General features: G+C 42.6%; 1 protein-coding gene across 1 annotated transcript in view; it reads right to left on the minus strand.

Moving 5' to 3' along the window:
* TBC1D19 (TBC1 domain family member 19) overlaps window positions 1–12,065 on the minus strand; it is a 75,887-nt gene extending 63,822 nt beyond the window's left edge. The window contains exons 1-6 of the mRNA XM_081924535.1: window positions 11,851–12,065; window positions 5,745–5,817; window positions 4,309–4,354; window positions 2,699–2,774; window positions 564–638; window positions 330–393 (exon numbers count right to left, since the gene is read on the minus strand). Of these exons, the coding sequence (XP_081780661.1) occupies window positions 330–393; window positions 564–638; window positions 2,699–2,774; window positions 4,309–4,354; window positions 5,745–5,817; window positions 11,851–11,949 (433 nt within the window). The 5' untranslated portion in view covers window positions 11,950–12,065. The remainder of the gene's footprint in view (window positions 1–329; window positions 394–563; window positions 639–2,698; window positions 2,775–4,308; window positions 4,355–5,744; window positions 5,818–11,850) is intronic.
* Window positions 12,066–19,643: the final 7,578 nt, after the last annotated feature.

Here is a 19,643-nt window from a genome sequence, read left to right on the forward strand (position 1 = left end):
GAGGCATTCGTCTTGTGGGGCACCACTGTATGTTAGGTAATTACCTTTAAACTCTGGCCTTCAAATCTTCCTGAAACCGCTGTTAAACCAGGCACAGAGAACCTTCCTAGGAATGTTTTATCTTGCTGCTGATTTAACATTGCAATGATTTTTATATCTTAATTTTGTTATGTGATTCTGTATTTTATATTACTATTTGCGAACCACTCTGGCATTTTCTAAATTAAGAGTGTTATGTAAATGGATCAGTTAAATAATAAAAAGCCTCTCTATCAGCAGTGGGGCACAACTAAATAACGTCAAATTTGCATAAAGTAGGATTCACATACCTGGCTCATCTGTGCCCATTTCATTCCATTTACTTAGAAGTTCCTTTTGCTCATTGATTGATCTCTGTAAATCATTTTAAAAAATGTATTTTGCAATAAGCCAACCAAGAACAAAAAGCAAAAGTTTCTGTTAGCATTTAATAACATGGATTAAAAATCCACCTCCACCCCATTAAATTAGGACTAGCTTTGCCTAAGTGCAGCATTCACAGTAAAATAAATTAACAACGTTACCTTTTGTGCTAATGGAATGCCGAGTTCTGTACACATACTATTGAGGCTCTTCAGAATGCGTTTTTCCCAGTTTCCCTGCAACAGATGACACAAATCAATATAACCTTTCCATCTTTCCACCTATTTTCAATTTTTAATTGGTGCTTTGCTTTTTAGCTTGTGGGACACAGGTGGCGCTGTGGGTTAAAGCCTCAGCGCCTAGGACTTGCCGATCGAAAGGTCGGCGGTTCGAATCCCTGCTGCGGGGTGCGCTCCCACTGCTCGGTCCCAGCGCCTGCCAACCTAGCAGTTCGAAAGCACCTCCGGGTGCAAGTAGATAAATTGGGACCGCTTACCAGCGGGAAGGTAAACGGCGTTTCCGTGTGCAGCTCTGGCTCGCCAGAGCAGCGATGTCACGCTGGCCACGTGACCCGGAAGAGTCTCCGGACAGCGCTGGCCCCTGGCCTCTTGAGTGAGATGGGCGCACAACCCCAGAGTCTGGCAAGACTGGCCCGTACGGGCAGGGGTACCTTTACCTTTACCTTTACCTTGCTTTTTAGCTTAACTGTTTAATAAATAAAAAAAGACAATAATAATTTCATTTATTTGAGATTTTTTTTACAAAAAAGTGCACTGACTTGCAGCACCATGAAATATGAAAGTTAGAGACAATTAACACCAAACACCAAGAAAAACTAAATATATGATATGATATATGCCGTACTTCCTCAAACAGGCAATGCACCCACTGAATAGCTGCCACCAAACTGTCTTGTAGGGGGAACACACAGGCTGACAGCAAGTTGGCCTGGCCCAGTTACTGTTCCCAACTGCCACTGACCATGCTGTTCACCAAAGCCACTGAGTATGCCCCACGGAGAGCCTCAAGGTCCATAAATAGCAACACCCTAGTGGTCCCAGGCCCTAAGGAAGTTAGATTAGCTTCAACCAGAGCCAGGGCCTTTTCAACACTGGCTCCGGCCTGGTGGAAAGCTCTGCCTCATGAGACCAGGGCCCTGCAGGATCTGATTTCTTTCCGCAGGGCCTGTAAGACAGAGTTGTTCCGCCTGGCCTTTGGCTTGGAGCCAATTTGATTCCCTCCCCCTCTTTCTTTTTTCTTTCTCCTCCTGTGATGAGGCTGCATTTTAATATTTTAATGTTTCAATATTTTAATTGTTGTATTTTAATTTTGTTTTTAAGTTGTATTCATTATTATTATTATTATTATTATTATTATTATTATTATTATTATTATTATTATTATTATTATTATAATTTGTGGAGGAGATTGAAATTTTTCTCTATGTAAACAATACCTTTTTTAAAAAAAGCCATAGCTTAGATCAGGGAGGTTAAGAAGACTGTAGCCTTGATCAGAGCAGGAGAAAGATGCTCCATCCCTCTGATCAACATTATAGCCTTCTAAAAACTTTTTTTAAGAAAAGGAGAAGTCGCAGAACACATGTATGCAGCTGCATGTTACATATAGTGTCAGCCCCAGAACCATCACTTTAAAATAGAGAGGTGCAATCGTGCTAGCTTGGCAGCACTACTCTGGCGCTTTTTCCTCTAAAAATCCAGAATACTCCATATTGCAATATATTGCTTATAGGTCCCACTCTGAGGCCATATAGCAGAGGTGGGCAACCGATGGCCCTCCAACTTCTATCAGGCCCAGCCAACTTGGCCAATGCTCAGTAGTGATGGAAGCTGCAATCCACAGGTTTCCCACCCCTGACACACAGAGAGACTTCCATTAAAAAGGTAAAGGTACAGGACCCCTGGATGCTTAAGTCCAGTCAAAGGAGACTATGGGGTTGCGGTGCTCATCTCGCTTTCAACCGCTTCTGGCGCAACGGGACACCGTGGCGGAAACCAGAGCACAAGGAAATGATGTTCACCTTTCCGTCACAGTAATACCTATTTATCTACTTGCACTGGTGTGCTTTTGAACTGCTAGGTTGGCAGGAGCTGGGACAAAGCAAAGGGAGCTCGTCCCGTCGTGGGGATTCGAAGCGCCAACCTTCTGATCGGCAAACCCAAGCGGCTCAGTGGTTTAGACCACAGCGCCACCCATATCCCTATTAAAAATGTTTACAAATACAGTATGTATGACAATACTTAAATACAAATAGTAAAATTAAATCACAGCAAACCTGGGCTTTCCTCATGTAAGCCAAAGATTCTTTGGTGTGTTCAGGAGGGGCTGATGGGTGGCATGGCAAAGGGAACCTTGAGGAGGAAAGCAACAACAGGTTTTGTTTTTACTCCATTTATTACTTTGATTCTCTCTTCAGAGTTAATGCTAAAAGATTGAGTGCATCACCACCACAATCATTTTCAGAGACACTAATAAGATAACAAGCAATCATCCTCAATTCACAGCCACCAGCCTTGTGAAACATTACTACATCCCATTACTTAACTCTGCGTTGAACAAAATACAATAATTTACTGGAAAAACAAACCCACGATGGGCCACTCAGACACAGGCACAGTCATAATACCAGATAATTTCAGCCTTTTTGGGATTGCATATCCATTAAAAAAAAAACTTAAAACAGCAAAACATACTTGAAAGGGGATGCGGGGAGTGAATTTATTTCTTACTCCATCAATAAAAGATTCTCCTGGTACTCTGTCAGAATTATGTTCAAACAAAGCATGTCTAATACCATGGTTCAAGTCAGGCATAGGCAAACTCGGCCCTCCAGATGTTTTGAGACTACAATTCCCATCATCCCTGACCACTGGTCCTGTTAGCTAGGGATGATGGGAGTTGTAGTCCCAAAACATCTGGAGGTCCGAGTTTGCCTATGGCTGGTTCAAGTCATGACTATTCAGTATATATTTCCTAACACATCAAGCCATAGTACCAGGCCACTAGACATCTGAGATTGCCAGGTTGTTTGACTTGGGAAACATATCCCCCCCCCATAGCTAAGATGTTAGGGTGCACTTGTCCTCTTCTCCCCACAACAACTGTAACATTGCTTACACCCAACTTTCAGCTAGCCCCAGCCCTCCCTCCAGGCTGAAAAACTCTTCCAGCATTAAGTGAAAGATAACTCCAAAAGCTCTGCGTTATCCACTCACTTAATACTGAGAACATTTCAAGCTTCAGAGTGAAGCTTGTGGTGCTATAATTGGTCTACATAAATAAAAGCTATAGAGTGACAAAATAGGAGCCATTTAATAGGGAATAAATTGGCTAAACAAAGTCTGATTGGACACTACTATTATAGCCAGACTTCCTGGAAGGAAAACTGCTTGATCTTCATGAATGATTTCTTGTAATACTTATTTCAGTCTTTTCGCCATTATTTCTGCAAAAATTTTGTAATCTGTATTCAACAATGAAATTGGCCTATAATTCTTTACTTGTGTTAAATCTGCATCTTGCTTTGGGATAAAGGTTATAAAAGCTTCTTTCCAAGTCTCCGGAATATCTCTTTCTTTCAAAATATTGTTCAAACAAAATACACTGAATTAGAGACCAACCTTTCATCCGCCAGCAAAACCATCTCTACTTTTATTAAGTTGATTAAAACAAAAAAGCAGTATGTCTCTTTTGTGCCATTTCCCTCTTCATTTCTGCGGCATTCTCTACACAAAGCAAAAATTATAATCCATTGCAGATTGAAAAAGGATCTGGCTGGGCCTTCTTTGATGTACACATTAAGTGATATTACAAATAATGCATGCAGATAGGAAGACAAGAAAGTCTATGCCCCATCTCTAAAAATGCAGACAAAAACAAACTCACACACTGAGTTCACTATAAACAGCATTTTGCAGCTTCTTTTCCCATCCTGGTAAAATAAGAGGTTAGAAAATGAAAGTTAAAGGAACTCATATTATAAAAAAATACCATCAAACTTCTATGTGCATTTGGGAGTAAAAACCTTTGAAGTGAAGTAAGCATACAGAGGTTCCACTACCAAAAGCACTCTAAAAGCGCAAGCCCCCTGCTCATTTATTCCAAAATTGTTTAACAGTACTACCCAATAGTATTTGTTTTATAGACTGCAGACTAAAACCCCAATCCTAAACACATTTGCTCAGTAGATAAGTTCCCTTGCACCCACAGAATTTACCGTATTTTTTGCTCTGTAAGACGCACCTTTTCCCCTTCAAAAATTAAGGGGAAATGTGTGTGCATCTTATGGAGCGAATGCAGACTCCTTGGCTTCAGCAATAGCAACGCGAAGCCTCCGAAGCGCAGAGGGAGAGCTCCCCCCGTGCTCTGGAGGCTTCGCATTGCTTTTGCTGAAGCTGCCTGAAGCCCCTGAAGCGCAGCGGAAACTCCCGCTGCGCTCCGGGGGCTCCAGGCAGCTATCCGCAAGCCTTTGGAGCGCAGCAGGAGTTCCCGCTGTGCTCCAAAGGCTTGCGGATAGCCACCTGAAGCCTGAAGAGCGAGAGGGGTCAGTGCACACCAATCCCTCTTGCTCTCCAGGCTTCGCTTCGCTGGAGAGGCGCTGCACAGTTTTCCCTCTCTGCGAAGTGCCCCTTCAGCGAAGTGGGAGGAGAAATGGAAGGGGTTCCATTTCTCCTGCTGCTTTGCTGAAGGGGCGCTGAGCAGAGAGGGGGATAATTTTTTTCCCCCTGTTCTCCCCCTCCTATGGTCCAGTGCGTCCTATAGAGCAAAAAATACGGTACTTCTAAGTAAATGCATGGGATTCCAACTCAAGGTTGTGGCCCTCACTGCACATGACATCAGTGCATACTGTTAGCATGCAAACCATCTGCCTCAGCACAAGACTACATGGCTAGAAGACTGTACAGGCAGAGGAGCTCCAGAGTCGAATTAAGGGGCGAGTGACTGATTCGGTCGCACTGGGCACAGAGCCTCGAGGGCACCACAACTATGAAGTAGACTGGAAGATGAGAGGCTGCCGCTAAAATTTGAGACCCCAAGGTCCGCCACTGGTAGCTTGGAAACTGGAAAAGAACTGGCTGTTTGTTTTTCCTTTCAGATGTTTACTCCTGCTGTAAGTGACTAGTCAAGATCTGTGTGCCAGTAACACTGGCAAATTTATTTACAATCCAGGGGTAAAGCAAGCTTCAAGTATGTGGATGCTGCCTCAATATTCAGCAGGGGGCAGGCTTAATAATAATAATAATAATTTTATTATTTATACCCCGCCCGTCTGGCTGGGTTTCCTTAAAAGACTTTGAAAGGTAACAAACTAAAGAACAAACCTGATGTCTTCAGAAATTCCTTAATATCTTCCTTCAAGGATTCTAGCTTAATTTCTGGATTGTGTAGACTGAGCTAACATAAAAGATTAAAAAAAAAGTCAGAAGCGTAAGCATTCTTTAGAAAAATTAAAATTTTAAAATTTTAATAGAAACGCCTATAGATATATTGGGAAACAATACCCTAAATATTCTTAAGGCATAGCAAATGTTGAAACCTTCCAAATGTATTGTGCTGCATCACAAATGATTCCACAAGATGTCACAAGCCTAGGCATGAGGTTTGTAAATGTCTGTGCAGCAGACCTAGGAGCAAGGTAAGAGTGAAGCAGGGACTTCTGAGCATCATGAATATGAACCAGCACACAGCTCATTCACATTAAATTATAGTTAAATATCAATTATGGCTTAACATGACATGCTAACACAGCCACTATGAGCAAAGTCAAAGGCATGTTTTGACTTTGATCAAATGGAAGGTGTGAAGGGGAACCAGCAATGAACGGCTCCTATGAAATCATGGCCATAATTTTTTCTGTCTGTATTTTTGTGACCATTTGAAGTTAAGTGACCCAATGTCTGAAACAGTTTCCTTTCCAGGACTTTTACTTCTAATTTTGCAATCCACAATTTTTTACCAAACAAAATTGTTTCTAAGTAGGTAAGCTACTAAAACAAAGTGCAGGACAGTAAATGTTGTGAACCATCATGTATTAGATATTATAAAGGACTGAATGTTCTGGACATCTGATTTGACTTGTCAATTAAATTATGCATCCTAGCTGTGGAAAGAATGATGTGCCAGAAGGGAGCACTTTTCATGTTTAAGAAAAACATCCAAGCTGATGAAATGGAAAATAGCTAAAAAAAACTTTTAAAAATCTAGCTCTCTCACTCATACATAAATAATTTTTAGTATCAGAAAATTGAAATAACTTCAAAGATTATCTGAAGTCTCTGGAGTCCTTCATGTTGCTAGCTATCAATAAGGAAACAAACATATAAAGTATTTCACATATACATTACTAATAGCCATCTCTTATACATACTTTTGAAGCACCACAAATTGGTACTCAACTTAGTGTTACTTGTTTTGTGCTGTAAACATATAGCATCTATCAGCTGGCAACTAACTAATAATGACAACAATTTTACTTTATCTCTTAATTTATCAGGTATTATGCTTCAGGGTGTGTTATTTTCTATAAATTTCAACATAAAGGTGTACTGTAAATATTATCATTTTCTACACCACAGATTTCATCTGAGGAAAAGATTATTCTTCTAATAGCAGATGCTTCAGGAGACAAATGAGGGAGAGCAGGGAATGACTGTAAGTAGTTACTGCTGTAGTAATGGAAAGCAATAACAGGTATTTATTGCAACTCATGTAAAAAAAATACCCCCTGACTTAAAACTGGTAGCAGGTAGCACTCTAAACTAAAAGAAGGAAGTAGTGAACTACAGCATACAAAATTGCAGGGATATCAGCAAAAGGTTTACCCTCTGTAAGTTACAACGTTTATGAAACATTAATAACAAGTAAACTAAGAAGAAACACATTGAAGGAAGAATTGGGTCCAACTACTATAACTAGAACGGGACGCAGGTGGCGCTGTGGGTTAAAGCCTCAGCGCCTAGGACTTGCCGATCGAAAGGTCGGCGGTTCGAATCCCTGCGGCGGGGTGCGCTCCCGCTGCTCGGTCCCAGAGCCTGCCAACCTAGCAGTTCGAAAGCACCTCCGGGTGCAAGTAGATAAATAGGGACCGCTTACCAGCGGGAAGGTAAACGGCGTTTCCGTGTGCGGCTCTGGCTCGCCAGAGCAGCGATGTCACGCTGGCCACGTGACCCGGAAGTGTCTCCGGACAGCGCTGGCCCCTGGCCTCTTAAGTGAGATGGGCGCACAACCCCAGAGTCTGTCAAGACTGGCCCGTACGGGCAGGGGTACCTTTACCTTTACCTTACTATAACTAGACAAATTCTTCAGTAAGAACAGTATCTCCTAATTTTAACATAAGGGAAAATTATCACAAATTAATCAATGGCCTTAATTGCAGGAAGAATATATAACATACGTGAAACAGAATCTATAACATGTATAAAACAGGTCAGAAAATGCATTGGAGATACCATTGGCAGATGAAGGCTCATTACTCTGAGATAATCCAGTAATGTCCACCTTCTTGAAAAAAATAAATCTGCTTGTGCAAAGGGACTTACCGTTTCTCGTCTTCCTGCTCCAGTCCCTGTGTACCTCCTGAATCTGCTTGAGGGGCCCCAACCCTTCCCAACAGATTTTAGGGGTGCACAGGGGACTGCAGGATGGGGGAGAGTCCCATTGCGTGAGTGGGAGCCCATTCAAACTACAGTAGATCTTAACCTTCGTAATTTTATTAGGTTGCTTGGATTCATCAGTGACATTGGTAACAATGTTTCCAAACATATTCTCTCAACTTCAAAAAGTTTACCCCATATTTACATGTCTCAGATTAAAAGAGGAAGAAACCCTATGACTACAAAGCTGAACACAAAGAAAAAGAAAACCTGTTTTTTCTGCTTGAGGCACCCAAGAACAAATACATATCAAGCAAAACCGACTTTTAAGGCTTCTCCAGCCGTATATGTTTACAACAATTTCTTGGATCAAATATATATACTGTATTGGCCCGAATATAAGCCGCACCTTTAAAATTCAAGGGTGGGGGGAGACAATACAGTGATACCTCGGGTTAAGAATTTAATTCATTCCGGAGGCCCGTTCTTAACCTGAAACAGTTCTTAACCTGAAGCACCACTTTAGCTAATGGGGTCTCCTGCTGCCGCTGTGTGATTTCTGTTCTCATCCTGAAGCAAAGTTCTTAACCCGAATAGTTCTTACTATTTCTGGGTTAGCGGAGTCTGTAACCTGAAGCGTATGTAACCTGAAGTGTCTGTAACCCGAGGTACTACTGTATCCAAATATAAGCCGCTCCCTTAAAATTCTGCAGGCACTCACACCCGTTCCGTTTTACCGTATCTCTGTTTCAGCAGCAATATTGTAAAAGCCCATTTTTGTAAGGTCGCGAATTTAAGCCGCACTTTAACTTTTCAAGGTTGGAATTTGGGGGAAAAGTGAGGCTTATATTCAGGCCAATACGGTACCAGGCTGGGAGCCTGAAGCTTTGTGAGGATCTGCTGGCATTGCTCGACGCCCTTTTCCCATGAATGCACTGACATGGCATTGCCGAGTGGTGAGATTACATTTCATTATCTCCTGTATTCCTTAATCCACACATGCATATTAGTTAATTAATTAATATCCCACCCAATATGCTTGGAAATCCTCTAGCCAGGTAGCCTAGAACTGGGGCCTAAAGCCAGCAGGTACAAAATCCATCAACATCACAATAAACTTACCTAAAAACTTATTTAGAATAGGGATAGCAAGCAATATTCTGCAGCTCTGAGTCCAAAGTGCCCAATAGAAAAATCACTATAACTGAAGATCAAACTAGGCATGGTATTGAGCAGTCCTGTCAGTTGAGAAGCAGCAACATGTCATCCAAACCCTCTCAAGCTATTAACACTGGGGTGTTAAGAGTTGTGCTCTTATTGTGAGGATAACATAAGAAGATAGGATTTGGGATATAAGTTGCAGGAGAATCACTATGACTTACTTCTGCGTAAACATTATTAGGATTAGTATACAGGCAACTCTGAACTTACCGTATTTTTCGCCCCACAGGACGCACTTTTCCCCCTCCAAAAATGAAGGGGAAATGTGTGTGCGTCCTATGGGGTGAATGCAGGCTTTCGCTGAAGCCTGGAAAGCGAGAGGCATCGGTGTACACCGACCCCTCTCACTCTCCAGGCTTCAGGAAGCTATCCGCAAGCCTTGCAAGCCCGTCGGGAGTTCCCACGGGCTCACAAGGCTTGCTGGTAGCAGCCTGCAGCCCCGGCGAGTGTCCGCAAGCCTTGCATGTCCGGCGGGAGGTCCCGCCGGGCACGCAAGGCTTGGGGCGGCAGCCTGTCGCCCGAAGCACAGGGAGCCCTCCGGAGGGCTCCCCGTGCTTCGGGCGAGTGTCCACAAGCCTTGCGAGGCTTGGGGCGGCAGCCTGCAGCCTGAAGCATGCGGAGCCCTCCAGAGGGTGCCCCGTGCTTCGGGCAGGTGTGCGCAAGGCTTTTTTTATTCATTTCCCCCCCCCCAAAAAAACCCAAGGTGCGTCCTATGGGCCGGTGCGCCCTATAGGATGAAAAATACGGTAGGTTCCAGGGATAGTCCATATAGCCCAAATCGTGTATGGGCAAAAAACAAATTGGGTTCAATGGCGGGTGGGATTGCCAAAGTCCTTTTTCTGTGGATGCCTCCCCCCTCCTTCTTTTAAAAAAAGAAAAAAAGAGGCAAGCGTGTAAAGTTGAATGTATGTAAGTTAAGTGTGCTTAATTTGAGAGTTACCTGTATAGTACTGAAAGAATCTTTGCACATTAAAAGGAATTATTACCATCCTGCACAGCTAAAATAGTTAAGTTTCATATTTTTTCAGCACTAACCAGATAGATTTTTCTGAAGAACTTACAAACAATAACCCTGTTCACTTCTTTGTTCCCAAAACCTGCTGTTCAGACAAACACTGCTTCTGACAATGGAACATCCATGCTGCTGATGGACCTTCCTCCATGCTATCATATTTTCCAGCATTATATCTCTGCCCTCCAAGTTACAATATTTAAAGCAAATTCCATCATTATATCTTTCCTTTAAACAGAAACGACACCTTTATGTCAAGGATTTAAAAAATAAATAAATAGCAAAATGAACTTCGGTTGGGAGGGAAGGACTGCATAAATTTGAGGGGCCAAACTAAAGTGGGATTTTTCAGAATCCTTATCAGCAAAACTAACATTAAATAAAGGATGCCAAAAGGTGATAAAATAAATTTGAGGAGGAGAAATGAATTGCTGTATCCTTGCAAAAAGGAAAAAAAAGACATGGTTATTACACAAAAACACAAAACAGAATCTTCTTTTGGCGCCATGAGCATGTCAGGGAAGGCTGTTAACAGTTCTGCGTAGTAGATGGTGGGGGGGGGAGAGTGGGGGAGAGAGATTTGGCATCAAGTTAGAAAAAAAGGAAAGAGGCAAGACAAAGGAAGGAAGGCAGCATTTCAATAGGAGTAGGAAAATAAGAGTACCCCTAAATGTGGTTTTTTAAAGAAAAAAGCACTGGAGATATATAGATATGGTTGCAATAATGGAACACTGTAAAATATGGAGGGATTTACTATATGTAAAATGAAATATAAAGAAGAGACCATTACAGTTTAAGGATTATGAAACTTTTATTATTTCTCTATGTAAGGTGTGACTGATGGTATTTTCCCTATGGTTTTTTTTGTCTTTTTTTTACTGTGTGTTGAGCAAATAAAATAAAATGAACCATGTAAAATTAACCATATGTGAAGAAGACTGGAAAATGTTTACGGATTATCTGGGTGAAAATTGTGTACACTTAAAAATGCTGGTAGCATTAAGATAAATTCAACTGTAAATAAGTTTCGATGTATGTAATAATGGAATGCTGAATGGTATCGTTTTTGTAAAATATGCAGGGATTTATGATATGTAAAATGAACCATGGAAAGAGAAGAAGGGAAGTGATCGATAAAAATTAATACTTTAGAGTGTAAAACAGGAAATTCAATAAAAATTATATAGGAAAAAAAGAACAATAATTTCATTTACACAGTGTTGTGTTGGAATGACAGTGGGGTTTCCACCCAATAATTTCATTTACAAGCTGTTGTGTTGGAATGACAGTGGGTTGTTGTTTTTTTCAAGCTGCCTTTTGTTTCTTTTCTTATTTTATTTCCTTCTCACTTTTATTTTCACTGAAATATTTTCAACAGAGAATTGAAATTTTATATTTTATATATATATAAAGCTAAAGGGGAGGAAGAGGAGATTTTATATTTTATATATATAAATTTTATATATTTATAAACCATATATAAATTTTATATATATAAAGCTAAAGGGGAGGAAGAGGAGAAGGGCGAGGAAGGGGCAGGGCGTGCGGGGACCGAGGAGGCAGGAAGATGCTGAGAGAGAAGAAAGGAGGCAGCCAGCTCACCCGGGCCTGTCGCTCCAGCTGGGCGTGGAGTCCGGAGCCCTTCAGCCTCTGCACGATCTGGGCGATGGTCAGCGAGAGGCCGCCGTCCTGGCCGAGCATGGTTCCCCTTCCCGGGAGCCGGGGACGGCGGCTCCGCTCTCCTTCTCGGCGCCCCTCCAGCCGCCGAAGGTGGGGTTGGCGCAGCGGGCGGACGGGTTTCAGCGACGCACACGCGCCTCGCCCCGTCTCAAGCCGAGGCGTTGCCGGGCAACGGAGGAGCGCGGGCGGGAAAAAAGGTTCCGTAGGAAACGCCGCCTCCGGAAAGAAACGTTCCGAGGGCGAAAGTCCTCGGAAGCAAAAGTCGCTGGTCTTTTGCCTTCTTGTGATATGTACAGGATTACAATCCGGTGTGTGTGTGTGTGTGTGTGTGTGTGTATATGTATGTGTGTGTGTGTGTGTGTGTGTATATATATATATATGTGTGTGTGTGTGTTTGTATATATGTGTGTGTGTTTGTATATATGTGTGTGTGTGTGTGAATATATATATATATGCTTTCGTAGATTTTCACGGGTACAGGAATGCAGGTTTTGGTGTCCTCGGGTGTCTTCCCGTGTAAAAGTTGGGGTGTCTAGGCGAAACGTCGCCTAGACACCCCAACTTTTACACGGGAAGACACCCGAGGACACCAAAACCTGCATATATATATATATATATATATATTTGCTTTCGTAGATTTTCACGGGTACAGGAATGCAGGTTTTGGTGTCCTCGGGTGTCTTCCCGTGTAAAAGTTGGGGTGTCTAGGCGACGTTTCGACGAGGTCTCATGAAGATGACGAGTGAGACCTCGTCGAAACGTTGCCTAGACACCCCAACTTTTACACGGGAAGACACCCGAGGACACCAAAACCTGCATATATATATATATATATATATATATATATATATGTATGTATGTATATATGCAATGAGATGTAGTGCACTTTACCTGAGGGAAATCTCATGCGGTCAATCCTCAAGGGAGGAATGGAGTAAATATGTGAAAAAAGAAAAAGCATATATGTATATGTGTATATATGTGTGTGTGTGTGTGTGTGTGTGTGTGTGCATGTATATGTGTGTGTGTGTATGCTTTTTCTTTTTTCACATATTTACTCCGTTCCTCCCTTGCGGATTAACCGCATGAGATTTCCCTCAGGTAAAATGTACTACATCTCATTGCACTTTTAGGCAGATGCTTGAGAGACATAGTCTTTCAAGCATATATGACCTGTCCTTGTAAAATGTTTTATGGAGGAACAGAGTATGTGTATGCACACACACACACACAATATTTTTAAAGCTACTATATATTATTTTTAACGCTACTATACCCAATACTCATTGACATATACATCCTCCATAGATCATTGGTCCAATACTTTTTTAAAGATAGCTAATGACCAGAGAGCCTTGCAGTTATCAATTTTAAAAGCTATTATGTGATGTAGGGACGCGGGTGGCAATCAGAAGGTCGGCGGTCCGAGCTCCCGTTGCTTGGTCCCTGCTCCAGCCCACCTAGCAGTTTGAAAGCACATCAAAGTGCAAGTAGATAAATAGGTACCACTCCTGCAGGAAGGTAAATGGCGTTTCCGTGCGCTGCTCTGGTTCACCAGAAGTGGCTTATTCATGCTGGCCACATGACCCGGAAGCTGTACGCCGGCTCCCTCGGCCAATAAAGCAAGATGAGCGCTGCAACCCCAGAGTCGGTCATGACTGGACCTAACGGTCAGGGGTCCCTTTACCTTTACCTATCATGTGATGTATGAATAAGCACTTTCTTTTTATATATCCTACATCTGATGCTAGCATTTTATTGAATGGCCCCAAGTTTTAATATTATGAGAATGGAAAATTAGTCTCTATTCCTTTCTGTTAATTCCCTCCAGTTTATTACTTTATGAGCCTCTATCACACCCTTCTGTTTGTAGCCATATATATATTCTTTTTCTCGCATATTTACTCCATTCCTCCCTTGCAGATTAACTGCATGAGATTTTCCTCAGTTAAAGTGCACTACATCTAATTGCACTTTTAAGCAGATGGCTGCCAGGTGGGTGCCTTTTATAACTCTGTTATGCTTTAGTTGAGATTCCTTGCATTGGGACTAAATGACCCTCGGTCTCCCAACTCGACAATTCTATGATTCTACGATTTGATTTTTAGAACTGCATGGCTTTTCACTATCTCATATTTCCTCTTATTGAACTGACTGATTACAATGAAAGATGGCTGCAGTCTATCTGGGAGAGCACATTATGGCATGTAAGCAATATATAAATTAAACCATAATAATTGCTGGTCTCCATTTCATTTTAGATCGACCAAAAGCAATAGAATTTAAGCTGCAATACCTGTAACTAAATAGGACTTATTTCTGAGTAGACGGGATTAGGATTGTGCTGTAAATTCATCATGGCTTCCTTCTCCATTGGTTCCAGTGGGGTTTAGTCCGAAGTAACTTTAGCAGGTTTACAAGCATGAAATCAAGTATAAAATCCATACGTAATTAAAATGCACAATAAACCAAATATCATCAGAACATTAAAAACACCCATACTTAAAATATACAGTAAAACAAGCGCATGAAAAAGCATCACTGTTGTAAGCCAGAAAATAGCTTATCTCCTCGAGTTTATGCCAATAAAACTCAGAAACGTGAGGAGTGAGGAGTTCAATGTTGTTTATCGGAAAGCAATAGGTTACAGTTGGATCGTTCCGCAAAACTGCAACCCTGCCCCAGTGGTTGTGGCAGTGGTATTTATAAAATTTCAAACAAAGCATTTCAATTTCCACCAAACATATACATCATTACCTCATTTCATGTTTCATAAAGTAAAGGTAAAGGGATCCCTGACCATTAGGTCCAGTCGTGGCCGACTCTGGGGTTGCGGCGCTCATCTCACTTTATTGGCCGAGGGAGCCGGTGTACAGCTTCCGGGTCATGTGGCCAGCATGACTAAGCCGCTTCTGGCAAACCAGAGCAGCACACGGAAACGCCGTTTACCTTCCCGCCAGAGCAGTACCTATTTATCTACTTGCACTTTGATGTGCTTTCGAACTGCTAGGTGGGCAGAAGCAGGGACCGAACAGCAGAAGCTCACCCCGTTGCGGGGATTCGAACTACCGACCTTCTGATCGGCAAGCCCTAGGCTCTGTGGTTTAACCCACAGCGTGCACAATAAGCACTGGCAATTTCTGCTGATTAAGTTGTGATTGCCACTGTGTTCTGTTACATTGTGTTAGTGTGCATGTTGGGAACCTGTGTTACGTTTAGCCATTTGCACCATGTAGCAACTTATGTTCTAGCTTTGAGCTGTATCTTTGTGATTCACATATTAGGTGTATTTCTGCCCCAATGGGGACGGCAACTTGCAAAATCATCAGTTTCATAAAGTAACAGGCTACCATAACTTCTCTATTAGAAGCACACTCAAGGATCTACATGGGTACACATTATCACATTTATTGTGGCCCTTTGGATCACTGCCACATCACAACCAAACAGTTTTTAAAAGGTAATTAAAACAATTGGGTCAAGATCAGTTTAATCTCCCATCTTTTGTTGTTGTTGTTTAGTCGTTTTGTCATGGCCGACTCTTTGTGACCCCATGGACCAGAGCACGCCAGGCACTCCTGTCTTCCACTGCCTCCCGCAGTTTGGTCAAACTCATGCTGGTAGCTTCAAGAACACTATCCAACCATCTTGTCCTCTGTGGTCCCCTTCTCCTTGTGTCCTCCATCTTTCCCAGCATCAGGGTCTTTTCCAGGGAGTCTTCTCATGAGGTGGCCAAAGTACTGGTGCCTCAGCTTCACGATCAGTCCTCCCAGTGAGCACTCAGGGCTGATTTCCTTCAGCATGGATAGGTTTGATCTTCTTGCAGTCCATGGGACTCTCAAAAGTTACCTCCAGCACCATAATTCAAAAGCATACCTCCCATCTCTCCCATCTGGCAAATAGCAGCTGTAGGGTGGAAGAATGACGTGGGTTAGGACAGTGGCGTAGCGTGGGGGGTGCAGGGGGGGCCGGCCGCACCGGGCGCAACATCTGGGGGTTAGGGGACGCAAATCCACGGGTTAGGGGGCACAAATTACTTGCCTTGCCCCGGGTGCTGACAACCCACGCTATGCCACTGGGTTAGGAGGACCTGGTGCTGCGTAGGACACTTAATCCTGTTTTCTAGATATAAATTGCCCTCCTCGAAGTTGCTGTTTTTTATTTTAGGGAAAGTGTTCAGTGAATTGAAGACCTCACCAGGAAGATACTGGGAAATGATGCTAATATTTATTTACAACAACTTTCTGCTCGAGCGAGCTGCGCCCCCCCCCCGCTTGATTTTGGGTGATTTCTCCTCCTTCTGCAATTCCTTCCATGTAACATCCTGGGAGTTTCCTGGGGTCATAGAGGCTTTTCTGGGGTCATAAGGGCCTGCAGTGGGGAGGAAGGAACAGTAAAGCAGCTTTGTGCAAGCAGAGCTGTTGACACATTAGATATCGCTACCGGATCTGTTGAGGCACCAGTGCACAGGTGCCTATGAACCCATATCTTACACTTATACAGTGGTACCTTGGTTTATGAACATAATCCATTCCGGAAGTCCGTTCTTAAACCGAAACAGTTCTTAAACCGAGGTGCGCTTTCCCTAATGGGGCCTCCCGCCGCCGTTGCCCTTCCACCATTCGGATTCCATTCTTAGACCGAGGTAAAGTTCGCAAACCATGACACTGCTTCTGGTTTTGTGGAGTTTGTAAACTGAATCGTTCATGAACAGGACTGTTCTTAAACCGAGGTACCACTGTAGTCCTATAAACATTGATTTAGAGGGAATTAGCAATACTACTCTTGAGATCTTTACTGGTGACGACTTTAGCAATGACCCATAAAAGCCAGTGTGACCACGGTTTGATTCAGGGAGTTAGCAATAATAACACCATTGTTAGAATATTTATTCACAAAATGACTTTAAAGGGAATAAAACTCCGTAGCTTGAACTGTGAGTACAGAACCGGAAAAGAGTACAATTAAAGGTTGCAATGGCTATTACGTTACTATTGCGGAGACAGAAAGTCTATATAGCTACTTAGTACAGTACAGCGGTACCTCGGGTTACATACGCTTCAGGTTACAGACTCCTCTAACCCAGAAATATTACCTCAGGTTAAGAACTTTGCTTCAGTATGAGAACAGAAATCACACGGCAGCATGGCGGCAGTGGGAGGCCCAATTAGCTAAAGTGGTGCTTCAGGTTAAGAACAGTTTCAGGTTAAGAACGGACCTTCGGAACAAGTACTTAACCCAAGGTACCACTGTACTGGAATACGAGGCGCAGTATTGAAGGCCAACCTTAGCAATGGAGAAATAAAACCAGGAAGTGGAAGAGTTCACATGCAAAACATTAGATTTCAGGTCTCATAGGATTTGCAACCAAGGACCTTTCTTTTGACCTATAGGAAAACTCACATGATGAATTGCCTAATTCCAACCAAGTGTGATTTTATTTGGAAGAAATATTGAATTTATTTGGCCCTTTGTCTCCTCCTTGTGTCCTTCAAACTTTCCTTTCTTTTCCTCTTTTCTGTCCTGCTCTGTCTCACTAGTATTAGTAGTTGGTACTTTTGCTCCTTAATGATTTTGCGTTCTTTGTTTCTGTACGGTTATTTTTGTGTGCTGATGCCCTTTTTGTACATACTGTACATGTTATACGAATAAAATAGACTAAAAAAAGGTCTGCAAGCAGACAAGATCCATGAAACAAGAAAGGCAGAGAGAATATGTTGACGAATACAGTATGTTAAAACAGGAGAATATGTTGACGAATTATGTACCAATACTAATGAATCTAGCTCATCATAGCAAAGCAGTTTGTGCTCCAACATTGGAAAGGCAGAACAGCACCACCAATTATGCAGTGGGCTGCAAGTCTTAATGAGTTAGCAGCATTTGAGAAAGTGGCCTGTTACAAGCTTCATCAATAGGAAGACAAATATTTAGACAACTGGGCTCTGTATATGGGCTTGTTTCCATGATGTGCTGTTGGAGTATGGACTGCAATGGTGGCAGGTGTTGTTGTTGTTTTTTAAAAAGGACTAGCGGGTTCTAGGTCTTCAATCTCATCTTGTACTCCCCCAGATCTGTCCTTGCTGAAAGAGGGGGACTTATATTGTTCAAGAAAGACAGAAGAATGAATTTGATGTAATCAAGGCATGATATGCTTGCTGGAGGAAATCCACGGACTCGAAAAGGAATGAATAGTTCCTGGATTGCAATCATTGCCTGAATCAGATGTGGTACAGTGGTACCTCAGGTTACATACGCTTCAGGTTACAGACTCCGCTAACCCAGAAATAGTGCTTCAGGTTAAGAACTTTGCTTCAGGATAAGAACAGAAGTTGTGCTTCGGCGGCGCAGCGGCATCAGGAGGCCCCATTAGCTAAAGTGGTGCTTCAGGTTAAGAACAGTTTCAGGTTAAGTACAGACCTCCGGAACGAATTAAGTACTTAACCTGAGGTACCACTGTACTGGGTTTAAGGGATTCAGTTAGGATCCCAACTGTTGCGGGCACATTCAAAAAATTCAGAAAAGCGTTGTGGTGGTGGTCAACAAAAGAGGTTTAAAGACTCTCTCAAGGCAAATCTAAAAAAAGTAGTATAAACACCAACAACTGGGAAACACTGGCCTGTGAGTGCTCCAATTGGAGAACAGCCTTTGCCAAAGGTGCCATGGGCTTTGAAGATGCTGCAACTCAGGATGAAAGGGAGGAACGAATTAAGAGGAAGGCATGCTTGGCAAACCCTCACCATGATCAACTCCTGCCCGGAAACCTATGTCCCCACTGTGGAAGGACGTGTGGATCCAGAATTGGCCTCCACAGTCACTTACGGACTCATTGTTAAAACCGTGTTTATGGAAGATAATCTTACTTGGTTACAAGTGATCACCAAAGAAGAAGATTCACAGAATGGCTGCTGTGGTGGGTGCAGCCAACAAAGCAGACATTTCACAGAAAGGAAACCACTTTGCCTGAAATACATCAAACTTGGCCAAAAAACTAAATGCAAGATAGCCATGGGGGAATGTCATCCCAATGCAAAATATGTGCTTGACCCTCCTGTTTTCTGCTCCAACAACCTCTAGAGATGCATGTGAAAACAATGGGAGGAATGAGGATGATTAAAGGAGAAGGGGTAGTGTTAAGTTGTGGGTGAACATATCAGACGACACAGCGATTCTTCAAAAAGCTCTTGTTTATTCACAGGCCAGAACAGAAGTGAACTGAAGGGTTCAGCCAGCCTGCTTATATAGAGCTCCACTAGAACGCAACAGTAACCATTTTCTGTAACTATCCAATCACTGAACATCACTTTCAATCCCTTATTTGCATATGTGGACCTGAACTATCTACAGTATCCCCCTGCTGGCCCAGGGTGAGAACTTCAGTACATAACACTCCTCCCCACTGAGATAAGGCATTAGTTACAATCGTAATGGTTTTCTTATTTACAGCACTACACGTAATGGTTCAATTACGCACAAAAGCATATCGGTTACATTTCACCTACTTCCATTAGACCGACAGTATTACATGTCCAACAACATAGTCCTTTAAGTAAGTTGGGCACTTGGAAACTCTGCCAGACCACCGGGGAGCGGTACCCAGGGTGAGAACTTCAGTACATAACAGGTAGAGTTATGAGGCCAAGACCAACACAACCAAGAAGAAAATGTCATTTTTTCCCCTGCACACAGGGCTGGCCTAGCACATTCCACACCCC

This window comes from Podarcis melisellensis (assembly GCF_964234715.1).
Source record: "Podarcis melisellensis genome assembly, chromosome: 9".
Classification (NCBI taxonomy): Eukaryota; Metazoa; Chordata; class Lepidosauria; order Squamata; family Lacertidae; genus Podarcis; species Podarcis melisellensis.